The sequence below is a fragment of the Teleopsis dalmanni genome, chromosome 1 (assembly GCF_002237135.1).
Source record: "Teleopsis dalmanni isolate 2A chromosome 1, ASM223713v2, whole genome shotgun sequence".
Taxonomy (NCBI): Eukaryota; Metazoa; Arthropoda; class Insecta; order Diptera; family Diopsidae; genus Teleopsis; species Teleopsis dalmanni.
Window position 1 is genome coordinate 28817855 of NC_051846.1, and position 27425 is coordinate 28845279.

The 27425-nt window shown below is 29.2% G+C and overlaps 5 protein-coding genes across 8 annotated transcripts; 3 read left to right on the plus strand and 2 right to left on the minus strand.

The window, feature by feature from the left end:
* Positions 1–2703: 2703 nt before the first annotated feature.
* LOC119673433 (carbonic anhydrase 6-like) lies at positions 2704–5763 on the minus strand. The gene is made up of 8 exons (XM_038084702.1): positions 5687–5763; positions 4293–4370; positions 4134–4231; positions 3963–4065; positions 3634–3881; positions 3101–3254; positions 2927–3006; positions 2704–2869 (listed from the first exon to the last, which is right to left on the minus strand). The coding sequence occupies exons 2-8, from the start codon at positions 4351–4353 to the stop codon at positions 2765–2767; spliced, it is 849 nt and encodes a 282-aa protein (XP_037940630.1). The 5' UTR covers positions 4354–4370; positions 5687–5763; the 3' UTR covers positions 2704–2764.
* A 584-nt stretch (positions 5764–6347) lies between these two features.
* LOC119678780 (putative nudix hydrolase 6) lies at positions 6348–9224 on the plus strand. Its single transcript, XM_038090834.1, has 5 exons — positions 6348–6351; positions 7907–8347; positions 8411–8537; positions 8606–8742; positions 8804–9224. Exons 1-5 carry the CDS (start codon positions 6348–6350, stop codon positions 9076–9078), a joined length of 984 nt encoding a protein of 327 aa, XP_037946762.1. The 3' UTR covers positions 9079–9224.
* A 468-nt stretch (positions 9225–9692) lies between these two features.
* Positions 9693–13301, plus strand: LOC119668257 (protein arginine N-methyltransferase 7-like). Its single transcript, XM_038077710.1, has 4 exons — positions 9693–9945; positions 10071–11573; positions 11636–11787; positions 13003–13301. The coding sequence occupies exons 1-4, from the start codon at positions 9724–9726 to the stop codon at positions 13262–13264; spliced, it is 2139 nt and encodes a 712-aa protein (XP_037933638.1). The 5' UTR covers positions 9693–9723; the 3' UTR covers positions 13265–13301.
* Positions 13302–13320: 19 nt separating this feature from the next.
* On the minus strand, positions 13321–15982 carry LOC119668258 (tektin-2). Its single transcript, XM_038077711.1, has 5 exons — positions 15813–15982; positions 15633–15751; positions 14254–14685; positions 13977–14199; positions 13321–13906 (listed from the first exon to the last, which is right to left on the minus strand). The coding sequence occupies exons 1-5, from the start codon at positions 15903–15905 to the stop codon at positions 13475–13477; spliced, it is 1299 nt and encodes a 432-aa protein (XP_037933639.1). The 5' UTR covers positions 15906–15982; the 3' UTR covers positions 13321–13474.
* A 1917-nt stretch (positions 15983–17899) lies between these two features.
* Positions 17900–24131, plus strand: LOC119672092 (ubiquitin-conjugating enzyme E2 variant 2-like). 4 transcript variants are annotated; one of them, XM_038083057.1, is made up of 5 exons: positions 17900–18048; positions 18104–18322; positions 20900–21042; positions 23435–23560; positions 23632–24131. In XM_038083057.1, exons 2-5 carry the CDS (start codon positions 18295–18297, stop codon positions 23770–23772), a joined length of 438 nt encoding a protein of 145 aa, XP_037938985.1. In that variant the 5' UTR covers positions 17900–18048; positions 18104–18294; the 3' UTR covers positions 23773–24131. The 4 variants fall into 4 exon arrangements, with proteins under 4 accessions (XP_037938985.1, XP_037938987.1, XP_037938986.1 ...); XM_038083059.1 differs by having other exon boundaries at positions 18126–18322; XM_038083058.1 differs by having other exon boundaries at positions 17900–18036; positions 18093–18322.
* Positions 24132–27425: the final 3294 nt, after the last annotated feature.

The following is a 27425-nucleotide window of genomic DNA, read 5'->3' on the forward strand; positions in this document are numbered from 1 at the left end:
CATTATTTTACTTAGCTCACAGTTTTGAGTATTTCTCAGTTCGGATACGAAATTCTATAGCCGAACGGATGTGGAATTACAAATTGAATTTTTGTGTATTTTTGTTTGCTTTATTTGGGTATTTTTTTCTTCCTTCCTTCAATTGCTACATGCTTTGTAAGCAGTGCCATTCATGCAATTGTATTGAAAAACATACAAAATAATATTAATTTATTATTATTTTTATTATTATTAAATATAAAATGCAAAACCAGAAACGCAAAAAGAAATTCCCACTTTTGATTGCCCACATGCGGGTATTGTAAATCAATTTAAACTATAGAGCGTAGCCAACCATTTCAACAGGGTGACTGACTATTTTTCACAGTGTTTGACTTTAATTATATTAGAATATAACTACAACAAATTATAATGAAATAATAAAGAGATATAGTATTGACGTGGTGATTAGATTGATATTACTTACAGATATATCATTTTTTCAAAGACATTTGCGAAAATTACGAAAGACGCACTGGGAAGAAACGTAACCATATTTCAAGCGGAAATATACGCGATAGACATATACGCCAATTTCAACCTTGAACGCAACTAAAAAATTAAAATTAATAAAATTGCAATATTGATTGATAGTCAGGCAGCTATAATATCCTATCAGGTGACATCCAAACTGATATAGGAGTGCATTGACAAGCTGAATCAACTTGGCTGGAATATTCAGGTGCACTTTATAAAGATTCCGGGACATGCTGGTATCCGAGACTATGAAGTGACAGACCAACTCGCAAGAAGAGACGCGACTTCAATAATGATAGACCCAGAACCTTTCTGTAGTCTAGGCAAAGGGACTCTATCCATTCTTCTGAACTATCACAAGACTATCATAATCTAAAATGTGTTTAGGGACTTAAAACCTAAAACGCTTCAGGGATTATATAGAACAAACAAAGAATAACCTTAAAATTATTACGGAATTACTACTGTAGATTGAATAAACGCCTAATGAAGTTAGGAATCCAATCCAACTCAGACTGCAGATTCTGTAGAGAAGAGAGAGAAACCCCATAGGTCTTCAAGACTAAGAAAGATAGGCTCTATATTGTCTTTCATTAAACAAATCGGACTCTAATCCAACTAAGGGGCACAATAGATCTTTTAGGTCGCAGTGTACTAGCCCTTGTTCAAAATAAAAAAAAATAGCAGTGAAATTGCAGTTTTATGAATGGCCGAGTCTACTTTCTAAAGAACTTTTAAACGAAGCTATTATTTATAATTGCTACAAAAACAGCTACCCAAGAAATAAAGCTGATAAAATGTATGTCCGATTTACAAAAAAATAACAATATCAATCGTGTCACTTACTGAGCTATAAAATCCTCACGTTTAAAGTGAGGTTATATAGTAAATACAAATAATAGTAATTCTATATGCACATACTTACTATATAGTAGATAAAGATATAATATTGACAATACTGACATGTATGGTATAGTCAATGTGAAATAAACTATTATTCACTATTATTCACGCTGATCACACCATCTTCAGATACACCAGATGAAACACCGAAAGAGCACTTAAACATCACTTGAAACATTAGTCGATGAAATAAAAGTCAAAAATATCAAATCGAAGATGATACCATCTGAAGAAAACTGGACCGACAAAGAACGGTTCTTTACGATCATACTCAAACGAAAAAAATATAATCTCGATATTATTAATATCGAAAAAGAAGTAAAAAATAAATTTAACCAAGCCTTGGACACAAACTAACAAAGAAAATTATTAATGGATTAATAGGAATTAAGGGACCCTACCTTACGATGCTTTAAGTATTTTTAAACCTACTCCGCACAAAAAAAAATATGCAGTCAAGGCTGTAATAGATGATGTCTACTTACAGCAAGTAGTCTTCTATATCTTACATTTTTCGCTATTTGTACTTTAGTCGAATAGCGAGTCCGTAAAGTAAAAAGTGTCAGCGGATTATCTGAACTAATGTAGCTTTTCATTTTCTAAAAATCAAGATGAAATTGCTATGATTCTATCAAGACCGGTTTAGTTATTAAAACTATAACGAAGCTTAGAATATACAATAAGCTCTTACACGTCTAACTGTTTACTAATCTATTTTAATTTTTTAGTACTCAGTTCATCAAATCCACTATTATTGGTAGAGGGTCCTTCTTAAATAAATCGCATGAATGATGATTTCTTAATACAAATAATGAAAAACAATGTCATTGAATCGAAAATGCATTTACTTATTGAACACCCTGAAAATTTAGGACAATTAATGCTATGTTGATGAATTAATCTCAAGTTAAACAAACATTTACGTACTAAATGGTACACCAAAAATTTTTCGGATACATTTTGGATTATGGAATAAACTAAGAAGTTTTTAAATAACACTTCTAAGTAATAAAGGTATATACATTATAGTCCCTTAAGTAATACTATGCATTTTAAACTATTTACAATGATGCGACTAACGATTACATATAATTAATTCTCGATTAATTAACAATTATATTTTCTCCATTATATGTTAACGAAAATAAATTTTTAGTATTCGAGTTCTTAATAAATACTAATGCAACTGGAGAGATTTGAAATCTTTCTATATAAACACCAGACGATAACTTTAGTTTTAATTGATTTTTATTATATATATAAAAATATGAAAATGTCTACAGCTAAATATACCATAATACGCACTCTATATAAAAATCTATACTTAAAAATCATTCATAATTTTTTAGAATCTGTAATAAACGGATCGGCCTTCACGATTTTGAATTGGTCTATAATTATTTTTTATGGCATAACCATTTTCATCGTAAATATTCCAGAGTTTCAAAAACTATAAATGAAATATATTAAATAAATTTGTATTTTAATTTTAAATTCTTAAACTTACATCTAATAAGGGAAGCATAAGAGGTTTTGAAAATACAAACCAACTCACTGATTCGGAACACGGCGGAGTAGTCAGAGAACCTAATTAAGAACAAAAATTTGTAGTTAATAATATAATAAAATTTAAAAAATAAAATAAATTTTTATTATTAATATTTTCAATATATGTACTAACCTTGATAAGTAAAGAATTTGCTAGTGTTTATGGTATCAAAAATTTCTTGTAACGCTAAACTACTTGAAAGAGTCACATTTGAACTATAATACCGCACTCTATCAACGTCTGCAAATATTTTTCTTAAACCAGTACTTTCCGGAACTATTATATCCTACAGAAACAAAAATCAATGGTATAATTATACTTATATATATTTGTTTATGTATTACGTATATATATACCAAAATGCATGGAATAAATGCAAAAGTTGGTTCCCTTTCCGAAAAAACGAGAAAGGTATTTAAAACTTTTGTGGATTTTTTAAATTCCAGGAGGTGGTTGACTTATTTGATTTCTTTTTTGTTTTAAAAATCAACTCATGTCAATTCATTTCTCCATTTAATTAACGAACACCTCGTAGATATATATTTATTTATTTATTTACTAATAATGTTAATTTAGTTTATAAAACTAATACTACGTGTATAGATATAGCTCTGGCTATATATATATACAATATCACTTGTAATATATTTAATGGTCAAACATACCTTTTTGATAACAAAACCGAGTACAGCAAGTCCATCCGGTTTTTCTAACGCTTCTTTAGGATCATAAGCCATATTTTGATGTACAATATGTAGTTCTGCATCATAACGAAGATCATCTATAAGATGTTCTGAACCTCTTGTAGTAACTGAGCCCCAATGGAAATGCAAACTTATTGCTTTGTATTTATTGGTTAACAAAGCACCTTCTATATAAGGTGGTTCTTCACTGTTAGGAATTTTGATTTGCACTAAAATCAAGTAAGTCATTTATAATATATTTTTGTTATTTTAATATGTAAGTATATATAGTGAACAATATATTTACATACCTGTTCTGCCATTATTTAGCATTTCCAAGTTTTTCAGTTGTATATTATAATTTCTAAAAACTATTGGTGGTACGTCTCCAATGTCTGGTACATTTGTCTCTGACTAAAGAAAAATGAAAAAACATAATATATATTACAAGCTCTTGTGTTAATAAAAATGTATTAATTTACAGTCAATATAGACAACTTGATCGGGGATTGACTTTTTCCATTATTGCAAATTGGATTTTTAACGCCCCATTCTTTGATGTTGTCATACGAAAAATCAGCTAAAGGATGTTTAGAAAACATAAGTTAATTGTATTAGTATAGAATTTAAAGTATAATTACGATTATCAGCAGCACTTATTAGTGGTGATATCAAAAGAAGTATAGTGTAGTATTTTAACATCTTAAATGAGTTGGAATCTAAAAAAAAAAAAATCCTTTAATAAGATAAAAAATTATATGTAAATTTATATTTATTAACAATATGGTCTCAATGAATGCAATAAATATGTTTTGTAAAAGATTTAAATAAATTTTTATCACAATTTATTGATCACAGATAAGTCTATATCGATAAGTCTATATCTTTATTCTTCAATTAAAAAAAAATGTGAAAAAAGCCTAAGTCTAGAACTGAATTCCTTCTGTATTCAAAGAGTTCCTCTCTTTACATCTCAGACGTTTTTGATTTTTAGTGGAACAGTGATTATTGTATTGACAACTTCAGTTTGCTCATAATGATACTCATAATGAGCTTAGAAATTGATAGTCACTTCTTAAGAAATAAATGTTTGAAAGACTTTTCATTAATTCTATTGGAATTAATCAAAACCCCTATTTACTACTTATAAATTAAAACTACTAAACTATTTTTTATCATTTTCTGTAATAAACAACTTTAACAAGATACTACGTCAAACATACCTTGTGTCTCTAAAAATGAGATCCACTTAGGTCCTTACCCTCCACTTATCATATTCTTTTTCTGAGTTAGGAAGCTAATTTTTGAATTTAATTTGATTAAAAATTTTCTTTAATGCTTATATTGAAAAGACGTGAATGACATATGAAGGAAGGAATCCCCGAAAAAGAGAAGACCAGGTAACAGAGAGGTAACAGGTATTTCTTAAGAAATAAATAACAAAGTGTTTTCCTTCTGTTCCTTAAAGTCCTAACAATACACAAAATAGTTTTTTTTTTAAATAGTCTTTTCCCTCGTAGCCATACTGGGTTCTCTCGTAAATGCTCAATATTTCAGAAATAAAATCCACCCGATTATAATCAATTATGCGAAATAATTAGTCTTAGAGTCGTCTTAATTAGTCTTAGAGGAGTGAATATAAACTTCATCTTTAGCTTTATTCTTGAAATATTTTCTTTATCTTTGGTTTCTAATGATCTTTACCAACAATGAAGAATTCTCTTGAAACTCTCTCATCTTCTACATGTACTAACTTGTAGATACAATTGTCATGTCATGTTAATGCTCTATATAACAACCTGTCCTTTAAAATAAAATTACTGTATTGTACTACCGAATTAAATTTAAAACAATGACATCAGATACACTTCAATAGCTAATAAAATTTACTCAAACCCTTTTTAAGTGTGAAAGTAAATCACTCTTTTGAAGGTAATCCATAAATTATTAAACTGATATTACTATTAATTACTATTATTAGATATTATTATTATTTGTTTTCAAAATTATTATATTTAATAAAGGATATATTTACCGGAACTTTGTTTATCTTCCAAAAATAATATTCTATATACTTTCGTAATTTTCACTTGAGTAGTTACTTGTTAAGTTGTTAACTTTAGTTTATTTTAAAAACTCAGTCAGTTTATATATATAGCATTTTAAAAATTCCAATTTCAATATAATATCAATTAACTAATATTTTTATCAGTACAGCAATAAATAATATAATTTTTTGATGGCTTCACCTTACATTATTACTAATAATCTAAATTAATATACGGGTAATTGCCTGCTAATATGATATATAGGTATTCACCAACTAATCGCTTTGGTAATTACTAAAATATCTTAAACATTGGATAAACGTTTGGCATATATAGCTAAGAATATTTTAACGAAGTTATTATTATTATCAATGTCTAAATTATAAATATTTTTAATTTTAAAAACTTGAAATGTTTAAAATGACAATAACCTAATTACTTATATTATTATACAAATTAAAATCTAAATATGACAATATATAAATATATATAAATTTAATTTTAATTACAAAAATAAATTGAAAATATTTTAAATATACGGGCATATATATGATAGATTCAAATTTATAAAAGATGTGTACTATTAATTATACTATTAATTAGACTCTCACTTAATTAAAAACTATATCCATACGTAATATGAATAATATGAGTAATAAGGATCCTATGAATCTTGTCCAAAACCATTGAAAGTGTGAACTGCATTTTAAAAAAGTTGTAATTATTTTAATAGCGTTTTAATAAAATAGTACCAAAAAATATACCATGTAAGCCGCATTCATTTCTTAGTTTGCCTAAATCTATTGTTGTTGGATCCAATCTGAAATAAACAATACTGAATAACAAACACCAAATTTAAATTTATCTTACCTGAAATTAGTGGAAAAGTTATAGATATTTTTATCTTTATGTGTCGCAAAGACTGTAGACTATGAGCACTAATCAGTGCGATTACTAGTGTCAATATTTGCTCGAAACACCAAATTCCATAGTACATTTTCAATGCTTTTATCTTGCACCAAACAACTTATTCTCTGACCTCGCTATTAGCTACGTCGACTTCGTTTTAGCAACAACAAATCCATAAAATCCTTTTCTAATGATGTTATCCCGCTTTCTAGATAGCTTAAATATAAGTTCCATACCTTTCCCAAACGTTTTCTATTTTCTCAAAAGGACATTTTAATGGACCTTTACGCCACGGTTTTTCTGGTTGAAATTTTAGCGATTAGGGAAGCATATCGGCAAATTGCAAGTCACATCAAGTATAGATATAGTGTTGCAATTTTCATTGACAGCCAGGCAGTAATCCAAGCTGTTGAATTCATCCCAAAATCAAATCTAATAAAAGAATACAGAAAAGCAATCGACGACCTAAACCGATTGACTGACATCACCCTTATATGGGTCCCTGAACGTTGGAACATCAAAGAAAACGAGAAAGTTGATAGTTTAGTTCACTCTGGTACGTCCCTGGATGCGTGTCCAACAGTACCTGTTTATGTTACCGGTGCAACTTTCCGGTTAACATGGTCCACATATAATAAAACTAGATCGTGGGAACTCATCAAAAGAGACTACGTGAACACTGTAAGGCTTACAGTAGTTCTTTCTGGTTATTGGTGTATATGAACCCACAAACTGAAACTGTGAATTCCTTATAAACCTCACTGGAGATTTTGTGGAAACCTACACTTTTTCTGTGAACGCCCAGCTTTGGGTTCCAGAAAAAATAGGTTTTTAAGAAGATATTTGTTTGACAGCTTCTCATCGATTCTATTAAAATTATCTAAAGACCTATTAAAAGTATCAAAAATCGATGGGATGGATTAAATCTATATACTTCTATCTTAGCGGATACGATAGCAAAACGGCGAAAAATCGCTGATTAAAGTACATGGAAGGTTATCTCATAGCCTGCCACTACAACCTATCAACCAAACATTATCAATTTCCACTCACAGATTTCATCAGTAATCTGAACATACATAGATAATTAATTTTTAAATTATTAAGCATAATGATAAAGTTATAATATTGTATTTGTATAGTTTTGATATATAAATATCTAAAGACAATTTTAATAAATTATTTACTTTTAAATTACTAGATATATTCTAAATTGTATTGCATTACATCGCCCATATATTTTACATGACTTCATAGTTAGTGAATTTCAAATTTTACAAACGCTTCACCAAAATTAGCTGTCAAAACAAAAACTTTAATTCGCTCGGGCAAAAGAATTCGCTGCACAACTGATTATTCATCATTTATTTGTTTACAAACTGTTGCAATCATAAATATCGTTTACTATAAATTTCTTATTTTATTTTTATTACAAATATTTCATACAATGTTGAAGCCGGGGGTTTTTAAACATATAAATTGTCGCAACAATATTTATCCAAAAAGCAATGTGCAACGTACCAGGGTACCCGATGACTTGATTGATTGGTCGAAGTCTTTTCCAGATTATGACGCAGTAAATTATACTGCACCTCATATTGATAAACAGAGCTGGGCTGATCCAAATATAAGTAATAGTAGCATTAAGCTTTTGTGGAATCAATTAGATGGAAATATTAATCGTGTATCACATCATGGCAAATATACAGTAACAAATAATGTACCGCTTAATCCATTTGGTAAGTACTATTTATTGCTTTATAAACTCAATAACATTAAATATAATTTAACATTTTAAAAAGGCAGAACCGGCTTACAAGGTCGTGGTCTATTAGGTCGTTGGGGTCCAAATCATGCTGCAGACCCAATCGTTACACGTTGGAAAAGAGATGATGCAGGAACTAAAGTAATTGACGCTGCAAGCCAAAAGTAAATAAAAAAACTGTAATTATGTTATATTAATTATAATATATTAAATCAATTAATTACTATTGTAGTTATGTATTACAAATGGTTGCCATACAAAGGCACGATAATAAAATGTGGGCCATACCGGGTGGCATGGTAGATCCTGGTGAAAAAGTAAGCACAACTTTAAAAAGAGAATTTATGGAAGAAGCGCTGGATAGTTTTGGTAAATGTTGTGTACTTGAAAAGTATATTGTTGATAAATTTTATATTTTTGATATTTCTAGAATGTAAAACAATGATTGAAAATTTTTTTGAACAAGGCTTTGAGATTTATACAGGATACGTAGATGATTTTCGTAATACAGATAATGCTTGGATGGAGACAGTCGCTTATAATTTTCATGATGATGATGGTACACAAGTTGGTAAACTTCAACTTTCAGCGGGTGATGATGCAGCTAATGTTAAGTGGATGGACATTAACAAAAGTATTAAATTACACGCAAATCATATTGATATTGTGGAGCAAGTTGTCAAACGTTTAAACGCATTTTGGTAGTTTTAATAAGATATTTATTCGATTTTTTAGGCTCATTTTCAGTTTGCCCTCCGCTTTTTATATTGTTAATTTTTTATGATCAAATTAAACTTTTAAACACATAATTGAACAATTTATTTCAACAGTTAGTATAACCTCAGAGTATATTACTGAATGAAATGGTTCGGTCTTGAAGAAAATATATTTATTTATAATATAAAACAATTTTATATTATTAACTAATATTGGTAAATTTTATTAACTATTTTTATATACTGCTAAATTAATTATAGTTCAAATAATTATCGGTATATTAAATACATATTTACAGAAATAAAAATTGGATTGTTTCTTTAAGTAAATTATTTAAATTTTCATAATCTCTTCATAATCGTTGCAAAGTCGAGAAGCAGCATCAAATAATAAACGCAAAAAATATATCTTATTATTTATATAGTTATATATAACTACTGAAGTTGTTATAGCAAAAGATTTAAATTCATCAACAAAATATCTTTACGCCAAATTTTTGTTTATGTCGAGTTTTATGAATGAAAACATTTGGCTAGTCTTTACATTCTAGGGCGAATTCAATAGGTAGAAATCAGCTGTTCATAACTGTCAAATCTGTTTTCATGTGTTTATCAACGAGTTTTTGTTTACTTCATGTTTCGCATAATATTTAAACTAACACGGAAAAACAACTTTAATAAACTATTGTGCAATATGAGTACATTTACACAATATCGGAATCCTTTGACTGGCAATAATGAATGGGTACTTCAAGATGATGATTACGACTATCACCAAGAAGTAGCCAACACCGGCTTTGGTGACATGCTTCACGATACGGAACGTAACCAAAAATATTTTGCCGCGCTTCGTAAGGTATTTATATTAGTTTTGCATTATGAAACTAATTTAATAATGAATAGAATATTAAACAATCCTAATGTTGATAGTAATGTGCTTGTCTTAAAATTGTATAAAATGGTTAAATTTATCATTTGCAGACAATAGCAAAAATGCACAATGATGGACGTGAAGTGCACGTGCTGGATATAGGTACAGGAACAGGTATACTATCAATGATGGCTGTTGTAGCTGGTGCGGATACGGTAGTTGCCTGCGAAGCCTTTACGCCAATGGCTAATTGTGCAGAAAAAATATTTCATGCTAATCAAATGGACAAAAAAGTTAAACTAATTAAAAAACGTTCTACTGAAATAAAAGTTGGAGTTGATATGCCTAGAAAAGCAAATTTGTTGGTTGCGGAACTATTGGACACAGAGTTGATAGGTGAAGGAGCCTTAGGCATTTATAATCATGCTCACAAGCATCTTCTAACTGATGATGTCATTTGTATACCAGCAAAGGCTAATTGCTATGCTCAAGTAGCTCAAACAACAAATCCTTTGCTTAAGAACAAAATGCCGATTCTGGCAAATTTGGATGCAGATAAGCTACTTAGACCACCTGCAGCTACTTTATCATGTAAAGGTAGTGCTAGTTTACATGATTTGCAATTATCACAGTTACCTCAGCACACTTTTACCCCACTAACGAAACCAATTGAGATCTTTCAATTCGATTTTAATTCTAAAACAATTAGACCTCACAGTCGTGTAAACAACCTGCTCGTGGAAACTATTAATTCTGGCAGCACAGATGTTGTATTTTATTGGTGGAATATTGAAATGGACTTAGACGCTGAAATATTGTTAAGCTGTGCACCGTACTGGGTACATCCTGATCTTGAGACTATAAAGCAAAATGTCAACAATAAGGTATCGTTAAAAGATGCAGTTCCTTGGCGCGATCACTGGATGCAAGCTGTTTATTACATTCCCAAACCAATATTTATTAGTGCAATAGATAAATTCAATTTGATCTGTAACCATGATGAATATTCACTATGGTTCGATGCAGCTCCACAAGCTCAAACTCCAAATGATATCGTACCTCGACACAACTGTAGTTGTAGTTTTCATTCTTCCTTCCCATATAACCGCATTGGACAATATAATGATTTTACACGGAACAAGCGTTATTTATGTTATTTGGAAAATGCTATAGACAAAGACTCAAATGTGCTTAGTATAGGCGATGGCTGTCTATTGGGTTTGTTTACCAAATTGTTAGGTGCCAACAATGTTATATGTTATGAACACAGTAGAAATACACGCCGCTTTGTGGAATTAGTCTCAGCACATAATGATCTATCAAATGTGCAATTTGTAGATGATATAAAAGCGATAGATGACAACAAGTTATCAAAAATAACACATGTATTCGCTGAACCATATTTCACCAGTTCAATTTTACCTTGGGATAACTTTTATTTTGGTATTGTTTTGGAAAAAATAAGAGACAAACTTAACGAGAATGTAAACATATCACCACAAACAGCACGAGTGTATGCAGTGCCTGTAGAATTTTTAAACCTACACAAAATACGTGCTCCTGTCGTTAAATGCGAGGGTTTCGATTTAAGACATTTCGACGAAATGGTGCAGGTAAGTGAAAATATTAATAATTTTTTCAAAAAATGCACAAATAGTATATATTGCTTTTTTAGATTTCAACAGAGATAGCACAAGCAAAAATAGAGGCTCAACCACTGTGGGAATATCCCTGCATTGCGTTATCGAAGCCTGAGGAAGTTTTAGAAGTGGATTTCAATAATTATTTAGTGGATAAAGCAACAAGTGGCACTTTTAAAGCAGAAGCGTAAGTATAAGCCTTTTCTGTTTTTTTTTAAATAATTTATGTAAACGTTTGGTTTAACATCTATCTAATCTATGTTCGACTTTATTTTCTACTTCCCTCAATGTGGAAAGAGTTCAATATATGTTGTAGGTTTGTAAATAATCAATAGATTGAGTGCGCTTGCTATAATCTCATTTTAATAATTTAGATAAACTAAATTAAATTGCAGTTATGTTAGATAAACTGGAAAATATTTTATTGAAAAATAATATAGGGTATTACTTCCAAAATATATCGGCTTTAAACCCATAAGCCACTGCAAAATAAATTTATGGTTACTGGTCTAATAACTGAACTATATAGAAAAAATTATTCTGGGTAAACAAAGATCAGTTCATAACAACAGATATCAAAAGACATAAGAAAACTTGGTGATTCCTGATGGTAACATTATTGATTAGTTTAAGGTCAAGGTTTAAAATTAAGGTTTTAAGCAAAACCTTGTTAAGAATCAAACAAATCAACTGATAAACAAAAAAGGGATTAGATAGATATACAAAGCAGTTTGTGATAAGGGTTAGAACAAATCATTTGATAAGTATGTGGTTTAAACACTACATATAATATCATATAAAATATTATATTATATTTTAAGATATACATATCTGTACAACATTTTAACTATTCTCCCGGTACATAAAACTAAAAATATAGGAGTTTCGTGTTCAAAATCAGGTTATAATAATATAAATAAAATAAAAATATATGTAATAAAAAAAAATATAATCAAAAATGCTCCTTAATAATTAAGAATGTCCTTTTAGCCACTTTCTCTTCCATTTACCTATCTTTACCTTGACTAACTTTATTAAAAATTATATATAAGTAATTAGTCCACAGTTTATAATAAATTAAAAATAATCAAAAGCCTTGGCTACTTGTAGAAAAACACGATTAGCCATCGCTTCTAAGGCTGCCACTTGCAGTCCAAACAAATTTTATGCGGACTAAATTATAAAAAATTAAATTAAATTTTTATAAATTTAAACTAATTAAAAAATTCGAATATTTCCTAAAACCACTGATGATGAGTACTTAGCAATGCTCGAAACAGCGTTGTGTGGTCAGCCGAATTTCAATAAATTAACTAAAATTTTTGTTGTTGTTTTTCATTTCTATTCGAAACATTCTAAAATTGCATCTTAACAATCTAATGATTTTTATTCTTCTTTTCAGTTCCGGTAGTTGTAATGGTATAGCTCTCTGGGTCAATTGGCATCCCTCAAATTCTACAAAAAGTAATCATATAGTGAGTATGGGTCCAGTAGATGATGTTCAACCTGGAGAGTTTATAAGTTGGTATAATTATGCACGTCAAGCAGTACATTTAATACCCGCACCAAAATATATTGAGAATGGTCATAGTACCATTGAATGGACAGCAAATTTCAAGCCAAAGTTAGGATCATTAAATTTTACTTTTAATATTAATGTTTAATATTAAAATAAACAACAAACATTTCGTAAATATGTAAATAAAAACACACTAAACAATTTTTATCAAAATTGAAAATAGAAGATACAAATAATTTTATTATACATGAATTTGTGGGTCACAACACGTTATGGTGGAAGATATTAGTATATATTAAAAAAGTGTGGTAAGTGCTTTCCTAAATCATTAAATGTTATTAAGTCATAAAAAAATTTAATTCTTAGGTATTTCAGTCTCCATTTTACTGAGTACAATATTTCGTTCAGTTTGTTGTGTGGGCGAAGCTTTCATGCCAAATTCACCACCCTTCAAACGTTGACGCATATCCAAAGCACGTATATCAGTCATCAAAGAATGCTCCTTATTAGCAAGATCAACTTCAACCTTACGTGATTGAGCTTCTAGTAAATTGTAATTTGCTTTGGATTGCTCAATTTGATTGATTAACTCATCGCGAATATTTTGTAACTTCTGCACCTCTCTAACAAGTTGATCGTGTGCTGGATCCAAGCATAATTCCATACCAGAACGTTGTGCACGATTCTCCAGACGCGTTTGAGCCAATTTAAATGCATCAGTTTTGTCACGTAATGCCTGTTCCAAAGCTTTGATTTCGCAAACAGCAGCCTCCATATCTTCGCGGTTCTAAAATTAAAGAGTTATGAAATTTAAATTATAGAGAAAAGAATTATGATTTTTTGAGAGTATCCCTCACCCTTAACTGCTGCCATTGTAATTCATTACGCGCACGTTGAGTTTCGAAAATGCGTTTCCGAATAGTGTGTTCAGTACGATCCATTTGTGATATCAACATATTGCGAGCCTTCTCACGGCACACGAATAAGGATTCACGTATAGTATACGTATCAGCTAACTCATTTTCAGCTAATTCCTTCATGTTACTAGTATGCTCCAACCAAGCTTTGTAGGAGCAGCAACTGTAAAAATATACTTAATAATATTTCAATATAAGAATAAAGTAAGTTTTATACTTTTTGGGATTACGTGTAGCATTTGGTTTATAGGAAATGTTTGCTGAGAATTGATTTAAAGCAATTTGCTTTCTATCCAAGTCTTCAGCTTCTAGTTTGTTGTCCATTTCGAGACCGATCTGAAACTTTACTTCTTCCAAACGACACATTTTTTCCCAAGTTTTGTGGCATTGATCAAGTAAAATTTGCTGATTATTTTCTAATATGTATAATTCTTTTTTGAGCTCAGTATCGGCATCATCGTAAGTAATTTCTGAACCTAAACGGCAATCACGTGATGCTAGACACTCTGAAACTATAGCCAGTGGATTTTGTATCGCATCCAATTCACGCTCAGTTGAAGCTTTCTCTTCGGTCAGAAGGTTCATCTCATGAATGATGCGTTCATACGTTTTGGTGATAATTTCACGCCAACGTTCCAATTCTGATATTCTAAAAACAATAAACACTGAGTATTTGAAACATACAAAAAAAAAAGAAAAAATTTCAATAGAAATAGATGAAATAGTCTTGAAAATTTTATTTCTATGGATTGTTATTGCTGTAGCCCCCAGTTAAATCAGCAAGGAGAAAACGATATCGGGGAATCAGGCAGTGATATATTAATCTATCCACAATCACTAAATTGTGTAATGACCTGTGATGGCCCGCCATAAGATGATGCTTTATTCAGCCTATTTTTAATAAAGAAAAATCCAGCAATATCATTCCCCACAATAATAAAATTTTTGTAGTGGACATGGTTATGGACTATATCATTCAGATGCCCCACATTAATAAAAGTTTTGTAGTGGATAATGTTATGGATTACTGTTGGTAAGGAAACCTTGTTAAGGAATTGAATATTTTCTTCAATAATTTTTGCTACAGTTGTAAGAAAGTTGAAGAACTGCTTTATATGTGCGTTTTCACATTTCAGTTATCAATATAAATTACATATGTTAGCGTTTTATATTAAAGAGAATTTCATCTATCCATTAGACCTCTACTTAAACATCTTACCAGGCTTAACTAAAGGTTAGAAATGGTAATACATTCAAGTTGGGACTATTGGTCTCAACTCGCTGAGTATAATCATAGTAGGGAGGAGTCAAAATATGGATCACATATCACAGAATTAACCAAAACTAAAAACAGCCCTTTTATAAATTTATGTGAATAATAATAATAATTCAAAAATTAATTAATTTCTCTGTTATGTATTAAATTTCAGAAATCTACTACTTCTATTTATTATAATTATTAAGGTAATAATATATGTTTTCCAGAATTATTTTTTAAGTCTAACAATAACTATATATACAATACATATTGTAATTGACTTATACTATTAGTAATAAAAAATAAAATCATTCCTAACATTTAAATATTTATCTTACCGGTCTTCAAGGGCTTCATTAGTTTCCTTAAGAGTCCAATCACCTTCGATACGTGTTTCATAGCGTAAGGAACGCGAGGCTTGTCGTATAGCGAATGCCTCTTCACGCCTAGCCTCAGACTATGGAAACAAACTTTATACATATACAAAATATTTACATATAACGTAATATATAACTTACAGTGTTTTTTAGTGTATTAACACGATTATTCCAATCGGTTAAACTAATATGAGGCATAGGTTTTTCAATGTTAATAACTGAACTGAACGGCATTTTGACGACTTGTATTTAACAAAAACAGAAATTAAATATATGATATTGACACGTTCACGAAATTTATTAAAATTAATTATAAAAATATTATAGTTTATATATGTAGAAATAGTTTATAGTAAAAATTTATGAAGAAGCTTGGAAGTTACTTAGAAAACTTGATACACACAATTTAAAAATTTATTTGAATTTACAAATTTTGTATTTTACCATGGCAAGATTAGTTTCTATGGTTGCTATATAAAATTATTCATTTTAATATACAATTTCTTACGGACTATTCTGTTGGTGGGAAAACCCCGTTACATTTATTTAATCAATAAAACATTATTAAATTGTATAAACACTTTAATTATAGAAAATCTGGTATGGCTCTTTTATATTTTCTGTTTCATCCGAATTGTTGACTTTTTTGTAATATCTTAGTAACCACAACTAATAAAGGAGTCCCCTGGAAATTAATACAATTTTTAAAATGAATTAAAAATGTAAAAAATCATATTTTGCATTTAGAATAAATAATTTTGATATTTTTATGTAAATCATTATTTTATTTTATGTAAATTGTATATGTATTTTTGTTGATATTGGCCACCTCCTTGTTTTGAAGAACATTTCAAGCTTTGCAATTTTTATTAATACAATTTTTAAAATGAATTAAAAATGTAAAAAATCATATTTTGCATTTAGAATAAATAATTTTGATATTTTTATGTAAATCATTATTTTATTTTATGTAAATTGTATATGTATTTTTGCTGATATTGGCCACCTCCTTGTTTTGAAGAACATTTCAAGCTTTGCTGAAGGTTTAAGATTGTTTTTTATGCCTTGGAGTTTTTATACGGTAACACAATGGGCTAAAAAGTCTAAGTGAATACTTTGGATTGCCGGTATTATGTTACTTAACCTAACCTGTAATATATTTAGATCATTTTACTTAATCCCACCAATGTAAAACAATGTGGTGCATTTTTCATACAACACCCATACCAAATCCATATAAAAATATACCAAAGACACTTTAATAACTCTGTATCTACATGTCATTACATCAAAAATCTCAATTTATAATAATGTTTTATATCATGTTTCCCTTGGTGTTAATTAAGCTCAGTTTTAGCTCATTAAGGCTGCTAATGTGGATAATTTATCATACAAAGAGCTTTCATATAAATGAGTTCATTAAAATAAATTAGTTCATTTAAAAGATATAGAATGCAACCCTTTAAAATAAATTTCTCACAATTTAAATGACCAAAATTTGAAATATTTGTTATATTTAATATGTAAAAGGTAAACAAACAAGTTATTTCACATGCATAAAACAGCTCATGCCAATGGAAACGACCTAAGTAGTTTTATAGCATATTCACATTGTCTCATTTAGGAAGTTTTATTCATTATAACCACATATTTCTTTGTTCTTATTAATTGAATATGTGATAGATATATAAAATGGAGATAAATAATTCAATATGTCAATTATATACAACAACTAATAATAATGTAATAATAAGTATTATATATAAAGCATTTTTGTGTATGATATATTATTAAGTGAAGTTTATTTATTTCATATAAAAGTTCTATCAGTTGCATAAATAAATTCATTATAATATGAACATTTACTCATTAATTTTGAGTAGAGTAAATTATATATAAATTAGGTGTTTCCATTGTGAAAATTTTATAAATTGTTTAATAAATAAATAAATAAATTTGAAAACATTTAACCAAATATAATATATAAGTGCAATAAATAAATATTTACGTAAGTGGAATACAAAAATTTCCAAGGAAATTAAAATTTACTTAACTTCAATTTACTTGAACTCGCACAGAGCCTAATTGTGTTTAACTTCAAATTTTTTCTACAATTTACTGATTTACCATTAATGTAAATAATAAAATATGTGGCATCATCAAATTGATTTCGCCCAACATTTTGACATTTTAAACGCCAATTATGAATTTTCGCAATTTGTGAGTAATCGAACCGTCAAAGACAAATTTAATCGTACAACATTTTGCAGCTTAAAATTTAATTAAATTATCTATATGTCAGGAGCAATTTAACATATAGTGTCGCTGTTGAATGAGCAAAAAGGAAAAGTCGAATTTCATTAAAGTGCACTCATAAGTAATTCTCAATATATATAAATAATTTTAAATAAATTTTATTAGAAAAATCGAAGTATTTTATGCTGCAATTCCCAGTATTGAGAACATAAAAGTGACATTTGGTGTGACGAAATAGCTCATATTCGCAGTTATAACGCGAACGCATGAGTTAGAGGGAGTACAACATATGCTGTAATAAGTCAAGTCATACGTTGAGCTTCGAAATTAAAGAGCGTAAAGAGGAACAAAAATAGCAATAATTACAATGGCGAATCCATCAAGCACCGGTGTTGGTAAGAATTTTTTGTTAAAAAAATTAATAAATTTGTGTAAATATATTGTAAATCATACATAGTATTATTATCAGAAAAAATTTCTAATAAATTGCGTTAAATGCATATATAAAAATATATAAATATTAAACAAAATATCGCCAAAAAAGACTTGCTTTGCCGAACTATGTGCAAAACGTGAAAGTGTGAAGTCTGAATATGTAAAAAGAAGAAAAAAAATTAATGTGCGAAAAAAAGGCGGTGCTGTGTGAAAAATAACTTTAAACTTATAAATGATAAAAAGTTTTCAAAACTAATTTTAACATTATGTTGAAAAATAATTGTATAAAAATTTCGGTTCACTTCATCAAATGACTTGACAAAAAGTTCTTTATGCTCTCTTTTTTTGACTTTTACTCACCCTTTTGTATGCTACTTGTCCGGTTTGTTGTGTTGCCAATGGTTAGGTTTAGTTAACAAAAAAAAAAAAAAAATCAAAAGAAAATAAGACCTAAGTGCTAGTTCACTTATTTTTGATTGACTTCTACGAACCCCTCACGCGTTTTAAGATACATTTCTTAATTGCATGCTGAGTTGCCGAAAACCTACAAATTCCTATTGTGCCGCGCCCGGTTTGGAAACTTATTGCTTAATTAGCAGGCAAAATAAAGGAATCATATTTATTACTATTGTTTCACTTGTGCTCCCATTCCTATGCAGTGTCCTTCTTGATACTGCACCACCTGACACCACCCATTTCATACATTCCTCAATTAAAGTTATTAGTCATCGTGATTGCAGCTATTTTATTGTCAGACACCACTCAACTCGACTCATCAATACTGGGTGGCTTTGTATATATGTATATACTTTAATATTCACACGAGTTTGACCTATGTGCTTTCAACTATATGAGATATGATTTAATCTTTAAGAAAATTATAATAAAACGTTGGACTTAGTTCAGAAACATATAGAAAGTACTTTGCATGATGGTTTAATATAAAAGGATCTGCACTTCTTCGGAGGTATTTCAAATAGAGTATTATGTTATATTATGACTTTCAAAAAATTATTCGGTTAACTATTTGCTAATAAAATTTAAAAGTATTTTACTGGGTTTAGGTTCTTAATATAATAAACAAAATTCTTTCACTATATAAATAAAATACCAAAAACATTTCCTCAGATATTGTAACTTAGAATGTATTCTGAATTCACAAAATTTTCTGACGTTTTTAATTAAATCCCACATCACGTGTTTTTAAAACAATAATTATAAAAATCATCTTATAATAAAATTCGAGCTCGTCTGTATTTAAACAGAGTATCTGTTGTTGTGTTGTGTTGACCCGCGGATATTTATCGAGCAGATAATATGAAATGAACTAAAGCTCAACTTATACCTTCTGGTACAGTACCTTTTTGAAATGTTGCACGGCATTTGGTCGTCAAACTCGAAAAGTGGCCATATGACGTAGACCCAGCCGGTCTCGAAACCCAATCGGAATATCTATTAATCTAATGTGTTAGATAACTCATATCAGTAGCTGCATTATAAACTAACTAAAAACGAATTAAATTAATTTTTTTATGAATGGTGTTAGGACCTTATTTCTACTACTAAAGTATTTGGTTGTCCTTGGTTTTATAGCAGTCATAGGCGAACGGATCTAGTACATTTTAATTTAACTTCCATAGATGACGTAAAATTTGGGTTTATAAAGATGAAAGTGAGCAATAAGATTTTGTACATACAATTGGCTATGAAGAGACAGTATTGCGAAGAGTGGGATTTTTCTGAAACTATAACTAATTTGCAGAGCAAAATAGTTGTATCATTTTAATTTAGAAAAAAAAACAATTTTTCATAAACTGTAGTTGGATGGTTATAGTAGTTGTACTAGTAGACCATGGTAATTTATATGACATAACATAAAATGAATTACAAACACGATACATGGGTTAGAATATGGTTAGCTGCGGTAAGCGTGAAAGGGTCAGGGATTCTTTGGGCACAAGTGTACATTAAAGGGTGAGACTTTAATTAAAGCTATCTTAAGTTAAGATGGGACAGAGCCAAATCTCAATAGGATTTCAATTGATGTATGCATTAGGACATAGAAGCAGATAAGCAACATCATTAGGTGGTAGAGCTGCAGTCAAAAGGAAATGGATGGTTTAAATGCCTTTCTAAATTTGCCGCTCGTACACTAGTACAATAGAATATTTTAAAGGTCTTCAATTATTGATTTACCATTTTTGTTTGTTTGCAACTTAACCACTACAATCGAATATTTATTAGTTTACATTTTGTGTTATTTATTTAATTTAGGTCGAGTGCGAGTTAGGCTAAGTTGATGCTAAACCAAAAGGGAGATTTTTTGGGATTTTTTACACTGCACACATTTAGTCATTCATCAACACGTACCGACACATTACTATATTATCGGCACAACTTAGAATTTCCCTCATTTAGAACGCAACTTAGCCTAACTTGCACACGTCCTTAAAAACAATCATATTCTGATTCTTTATCAATAAAATATCGTAAAATATGTTTTCATATATTTAGACTAATTAAATTATTTTCTTTAGTGGTTCCACGTAATTTCCGTTTACTGGAAGAACTAGATCAAGGTCAAAAAGGCGTTGGCGATGGCACTATATCTTGGGGCCTTGAAAATGATGACGATATGACCTTAACATATTGGATTGGCATGATTATTGGACCACCTAGAGTAAGTAAATTCCAAATTAATAATTTAGAACTAATTTATATACGTTATTAAACTGCCAATTTGGTTTATATTGTTATTGAAGTTATTGTTATTCATCAAATAAACGTTATCAATAACAGCGAATAATTGTAAACTCTTCTAATCACAAATAGTTTGAGTTTCAATCAATATCCCAAAAGATTATTTTAGAGTTGATCATCGGGTGATCTAGCACAATCTATCAATTCACCTTGATAATATAAAACATGTTGAACATGTTGCTGTTGTTATAGTCCAAAGAAATCTAATTGTGTTGTCCTATTTGTGAGTGTTGAATGCCAATTGGTCGTCGAACTTGATGACTGGCTCTCGATTCTAGGAACTTTAATATGTGAGATACCCGATTGTATAAATATTATCCGAATTTGTGAAGATGTGTTCTCGCAATATGGTAGACTTTTCTTTCATTTATATTAAAGACTTGCATTATGTGTCAATTTAAACTAAATTTTAAAACATTTCTCGTAAAGAATATTCCATTAATTTTATAAAACTATACTATGGATATGTGCGCTATAACAAGAGCTGTTCACTCAAATTTTAGTCAAAGCTAGATTAGATCTAAAACGACTAAATGTGTCTAGATATAGTGGAATACGAGTATAACAGAAGTAATTATTTAACACTAATCATTAGTGCCTCTAATTGGTAGACACATTACAAGACTACAACTTTTGCCCGCTGTTCTGGAATTTGCAAGAGCTGCTACTTAAAAGAAAAAAGAAAACGTCAAAAGCGATTTATAGCACTGTCCAACTTTGATAAAAATATCTTGTGTACCTTTTTCCTTTAACGAATATATCGAATATCAATGTATATAAATTTTAGAATTATTTAGATATCAAATGACTTTAAAGGAAATAAGTATATCTCTAGTGTTATAGAATATCGCAACGCTACATATTGGTCTAAATTAGGTGTATTTGCCACTAGTGGTATTTAAGTAACTAGAATTTATGGAATTTATATCTATATGATTTTGAGTACATAGTTCGCATGAAATATGTTCAGCGAACCCCATATAGGCTGCTTAATTTCTTGTCCCACCATGTTACGTACCGAAAAACAGGTGCTTAACACTAAATATACAGCCTAACTTATGAGGATTATGGGTTTTACATCATTTACTAGTGTCACTTTTTCACGTCTTTGTTTCTAAATCCATTACTTTAGTATTTTTAGAGGTAATTATCATATAGGAATATAATAATAATAATGAAATATAGAAAAAATTTCAATCTCTTCGACATTTACGTTTGTCATGAACTAAGAACTTGATAACCATGATGTACGAGTATATCTAACACAGAACTACTTCAAATTCTTTTAAAGTCATAAAAGAATATGCTGAGTATGTCCGAAAGTTGTAATTTTTTTTCATAATTACCAATATAAAAAACACTTATATAAACAAAGTCTCTGCGGCACCAGTCCGAATGATTTTTTATAGCCCACTATAATGATACCGACAGAATTGTAAAACTGTGATTGTCATAGAAAGTTCGCAATATCGGTAACTACAGTTCGCCTTAGTAGAAGCATACTGGCTGCCGATCTAAAGATATCCTCTCAAAATGCGTTACGAATATTACAAAATGAGTTTTAATCAAAATCTTTAAAGCTTCAAATAGCTCACAATCTTACACCGAAGAAAAGATAGAGGAAATCGAACTAAAAGTTTAATTCATCAGGCCAAAAGTGCAGAGTTTTGTTTTTTTCCGCGGGGCTCTTTCATTATTGAGCAAATAGTGAAGAAAAAAAATGGAGTAGTTTACTTGTCTTAGATTTTTTTCGAAAATTTACATACTGGATGGCTCACAAGGTTGTTGATGTTGTTGTAACCCGCTGGGACCTGTAAGCAAATAATAGGAAAGAGGACAAGGCGATTACATGGGTAGGGAAGTGGTTGGTGGTAGGCTGGAGAGAGGAATGAGGATATGGGGTGGATTAGGTGGGCGGTATTTAATTGAACATTAACCCGGGTCCAGACGGAGAAACCTGGCCACTTCTTTGAGTTGGGGGCTCCCAAGATGATGATGGCTGCTGCTATAGTCTCTTTTGGGAATTGCACTTAGTCGTTGAAATTGACTAGTGGCTCCGGGGCGTAAAACCAGTAGTTCCGAGAGCTTTATTATCGTTACAATCGCCATAATTGGACTTATCAAAAATTGCTAGTATATTTGTTAATTTGAAATTTTCTGAAACACAAAAAAAAAAAAATAAACAAAAAATTAAAAAAATTATAGCATTACCGAAAGTTACAATTTAATTGTCTTAGTCTGTATTTAATTTCTTATATATAAGATAAAAATTTATTACAATGAACTAATATTAATCCTTTTTTATTTTACAGACACCTTATGAAAATAGAATGTATTCACTGAAAATTGAATGCGGTGAACGTTACCCTGACGAACCTCCAACGCTTAGATTTTTAACAAAAATTAATATGAATTGTATTAATCAAAACAATGGAGTGGTAAGTAATTTATTTATTAATTGTTTATGTTAAAAGATAATCTATAATTTTTTTTATTTCATATAACTTAGGTTGATCACAGATTAGTTCCAATGCTAGCCAGATGGAATCGTGAATATACTATTAAATCGATGCTGCAAGAAATTCGTAGAATTATGACTTGTAAAGAAAATCTTAAATTGCCGCAACCACCAGAAGGTGCACATTTTTAGTTGGTTACAACAATTGTTGCTGGTCTTTTAGCAACAGCTGCTGCTGTTGCTGCTACTGCTGCTGCTGATGCTAAAAATCGTAATCATTTTTTTCGTCACCTCTTTAGCGTCTTCTCGTCGTGAGAACATGTTATTATTATTCTCTTATATTTAATAAATAAAACAACAACAACAGAAAACAAATTAAATATATAAAATTATTAAAATGAAGCATCATAAATATGAAATAAAAATAAAAACAAAGATATAAAAATTATAAACTTAAGAAACAAAAATCAAACGTTTTAACATCATAAGGAATATTTAGTTTCGAAGCATATACAAAACAAAGATTAAAAAATGATGGATTATTAAGTAAATATATATAACAAAAAATTTTAAATAACTTAAAGCATCCATTTAGTAACAAATTAATTAATTAATTAAAAAAGAAAAAACAAAAAAGGTACACGTACTAATGTCTAGACAGCGTCTTAAAATAATTGCATACAATAATAATATTAACAATAAAAAAATCGCATTAAACATATATAATTTAAAAATTGAATAATGAAATATACAATTTAAATATAATTAAATTATATATATTTAAATATATATATATATATGAATTAAAACTTAACGTAAGCAAATTAAAAACGAGGAAATTAAAATGTTGAGAATTTTAGTAGAAAAAAGAAAAGTTCAATTAAACTAAGCAAAGGTAAAATATCGTCGAGGCAAACTTAATTTTTTATGTTCGAAGGTTTGCGCACTACCAACTCAAAATATAATTTATACTAAAGTCAATGAAATTTCCTTCTTTTTTTTTCAAAGAACAACTTTTAATTAATATAATTTATTTCGTTTTTATTTTTCATTAAAAATGATGCATTTTTCATAGAAATTTTGTTAATAATTTGAGATAATTTATTTTTTTACAGCTAAGCTGCTGAATTTTCCTTTAGACTTTTATTATATTTAACTCAGAATAAAAGTTAATAAATTAATGCTTAACAAAGCAAATTTTGTTTAAACAAAAAAAATTATTCTCATTGATTATGAAAAAAAAGAACTCATAGTTTTGCTTAAAAAATATTACTTTTTTATTTGTCACCTAACTTTAAATACAAAAAAATTTAAAAAATGCATTAAAAATAAATTAATTTTTTTATCGATTTTATGCTGCTATTCTTTTAAGATCTTTGGACCATGAAGATAAAGTATTAATTGTTGTGAAAACTAACAAAAATCCTCAACATCATTCACTAAAGTAATTAAATCAGATATTGAAAATATTCTCATTAGTAAGTGGACTTACTTTCTTGTTGCTAAATCAACTAAGTAAATATTAGAGGGATCAGAAAAAGTATCGTTTTTTCCCAACTGAGATTGAGTATTTAATGGGCAACAGAAGCACATCATCGCTGGAGGCAACAAAGGGGCCCCAGAAGCTGAAAATCAACTACCAGAAAGAGTAAATACTGTTTAAATTTGATTTTTAAAGTTCATTATGACTAAGGAAACTATCTTCTTGCTAGGTCTGTTTTTTAATAGAAAGGTTAGTACAACAATAAAATTTTATTTTAGAGCAGTTATGAATTCAGAGTTATAATAAGAGTTGAGTTGCGTTAAGAGTTGTTATAAAACTCCGCCCTGAGAAAAAAGTCAAACACACTTTGAAACGTCAACGTTATTTATAAATCATGCAACAAATAATGCCGCTGCAAACAGAATAGTGTTGAAACTTAATAATTAAAAATAAAAATATAATTAATTAATTTAATTATTCTACAGCTGGTTTATGATTTCGTTGTAATATAAACACAGCAAGTGAATTTGTTAATAAAACTTTCACAGCAAATCAACAAAACTCTACAAAAATGTGCGGACATAAAAAGTCAAGTACGGTTTTCGGTCAGTTGGTTAAAGTGCGCTGACTCTGAGCTTCAAATTTGACAGGACACGAGTTCGATTCTTGGTACTTACAGTCTCAAAAAATTATTTACGTATAATAAAATACAAAAATTATTTCCAAAACCATTGATGATGGGTGTTTGGAAATATTCGAAACAGCTGTATGGTCAGCTAAATATTCAATTAATTAAAATAATATAAAAATGAATTTTTGTTGTTATAGTTCACCACTGTTCGAAAAAACCTCTTTATAGAAAAATATATAAAAATAAAAACTAAATTACAACTTTTGATTCACATAATCCTTTTCAAAAAACAATGATAAAGTTTCGTTTACCTAATTGAATTTTGCTTGATCTTATAATTGTTTTGAGTGTTAATGGTTCGATGGGATTTTAAAGAAAAAATACACTTAAAAGCTGATATTCATCATAGAGAGGTGATGCTATCTACCAAGAAACCAATAATTAATAAGAATAAAAGATATAGCACTCCACTAAAATAATGAAAGACTATACTACTTGATGACACGACAAAACATTTTACATTTGAATTGGAAGGTATTGTCATGTATATACTATAGTTGATAGTGTATTCTCTAGATTTGGATTATCACTTGTTTCGATCTTTACAGAATTTTTTAGACCGCAAAGCCATTCCTTCAAATTGGAATTTCAAAAATGGTTTGGTTCAGTTTTCTTGTCAGTAGAGATCAGAAGTTCAATAAACATAAAGCTAATCTGCAGTCAGAGAGGTGACAAGATATTGAACTAAAATAAAGAGTATGTAAGTTAGTTCAAATTAGTCTGTCTGGTTGCAATCCACGCATAAACTTATAGATACCTAGTTCTATCAAATGGAGTTTAAGGAGTGCTTGCAACTCTATTTCTCAGACAGATCCACCAAGCATTTTTTAAAATGTTAGACAATTAGACTGGACAATAATGGTATATGAGTCTAGAGTCTACTCCATTTGTGCAGCTTCAGTACATACGTATCAGTCATGGAGAATATATAATTCAATAACATATTTGTACACTACAATCACCATTCTTCATTTTCACCAAAAAATAAATTATTTTCCGAATATAGTTATTTTCGCCATAGTTATATTCCAGGTCAAAATTTTAAATAATTTTCTTGTGACTTACAATTCACTATTTTGCATTCATTGTGATATGCACAGATTATCTCTAGGATCTAAGGAGATGTATCTCTAAGATAATGAAATGTCCTGACTAAATAGGATTTATGTATATAATTAGCATAAATTTTAAATTGTGGACGTTATTGTAATAATATATCAAGAATACGGAAATATAGCGAAACTAGATTAACGAAAGTCTATTTTACCTATTCCTATATTTATTTAATATAAGAAGCAATTTATAATATTACAATAAATTTAGTAGAATTCCTTCTAAATCAAATCTCATCCGCAGTGTAGTTTGAACAAAATGTATGGGTAAATACAAAGTTTATATCTTTTTATCCAGTTGCAGCCTTAAGTGGTGTGGAAACCAAAGAATGTTTAAAAAATTTTTTTTGAAGGACTGACTACAATTACTTTTAAATAGAAGTATTATCTCCTCATATATTTTAGTCATCGTTGGCATTAAAATTTATAGTAGAAAGTAACATGAATAGTACTCTACTTTATATAATAGAAAAAATATGGTTCCAAGATTTCAAGTTAAACCGAATAATTCTAAAATAATGGTTCATTATTAAAGGAACTTATTTTTTAGTGAAAATAG

Coding starts and splice junctions, on each gene's coding strand:
- LOC119673433 (XM_038084702.1), bottom strand. CDS start 4,353: ATGTTAAAATACTACACTATACTTCTTTTGATATCACCACTAATAAGT. Junction 3,882..3,962: donor GCTAAATAATGGCAGAACAG/GTATGTAAATAT, acceptor ACTTGATTTTAG/TGCAAATCAAAATTCCTAAC. Junction 3,007..3,100: donor CAAATTCTTTACTTATCAAG/GTTAGTACATAT, acceptor GTTCTTAATTAG/GTTCTCTGACTACTCCGCCG.
- LOC119678780 (XM_038090834.1), top strand. Junction 8,348..8,410: donor TGTACCGCTTAATCCATTTG/GTAAGTACTATT, acceptor CATTTTAAAAAG/GCAGAACCGGCTTACAAGGT. Junction 8,743..8,803: donor AGAAGCGCTGGATAGTTTTG/GTAAATGTTGTG, acceptor TGATATTTCTAG/AATGTAAAACAATGATTGAA.
- LOC119668257 (XM_038077710.1), top strand. CDS start 9,724: ATGTTTCGCATAATATTTAAACTAACACGGAAAAACAACTTTAATAAA. Junction 9,946..10,070: donor ATTTTGCCGCGCTTCGTAAG/GTATTTATATTA, acceptor TATCATTTGCAG/ACAATAGCAAAAATGCACAA. Junction 11,574..11,635: donor ATTTCGACGAAATGGTGCAG/GTAAGTGAAAAT, acceptor TTGCTTTTTTAG/ATTTCAACAGAGATAGCACA.
- LOC119668258 (XM_038077711.1), bottom strand. CDS start 15,905: ATGCCGTTCAGTTCAGTTATTAACATTGAAAAACCTATGCCTCATATT. Junction 14,200..14,253: donor GCTACACGTAATCCCAAAAA/GTATAAAACTTA, acceptor ATATTTTTACAG/TTGCTGCTCCTACAAAGCTT. Junction 13,907..13,976: donor TACAATGGCAGCAGTTAAGG/GTGAGGGATACT, acceptor CTTTAATTTTAG/AACCGCGAAGATATGGAGGC.
- LOC119672092 (XM_038083056.1), top strand. CDS start 18,295: ATGGCGAATCCATCAAGCACCGGTGTTG. Junction 18,323..20,899: donor TCCATCAAGCACCGGTGTTG/GTAAGAATTTTT, acceptor TATTTTCTTTAG/TGGTTCCACGTAATTTCCGT. Junction 21,043..23,434: donor TGATTATTGGACCACCTAGA/GTAAGTAAATTC, acceptor TTTATTTTACAG/ACACCTTATGAAAATAGAAT.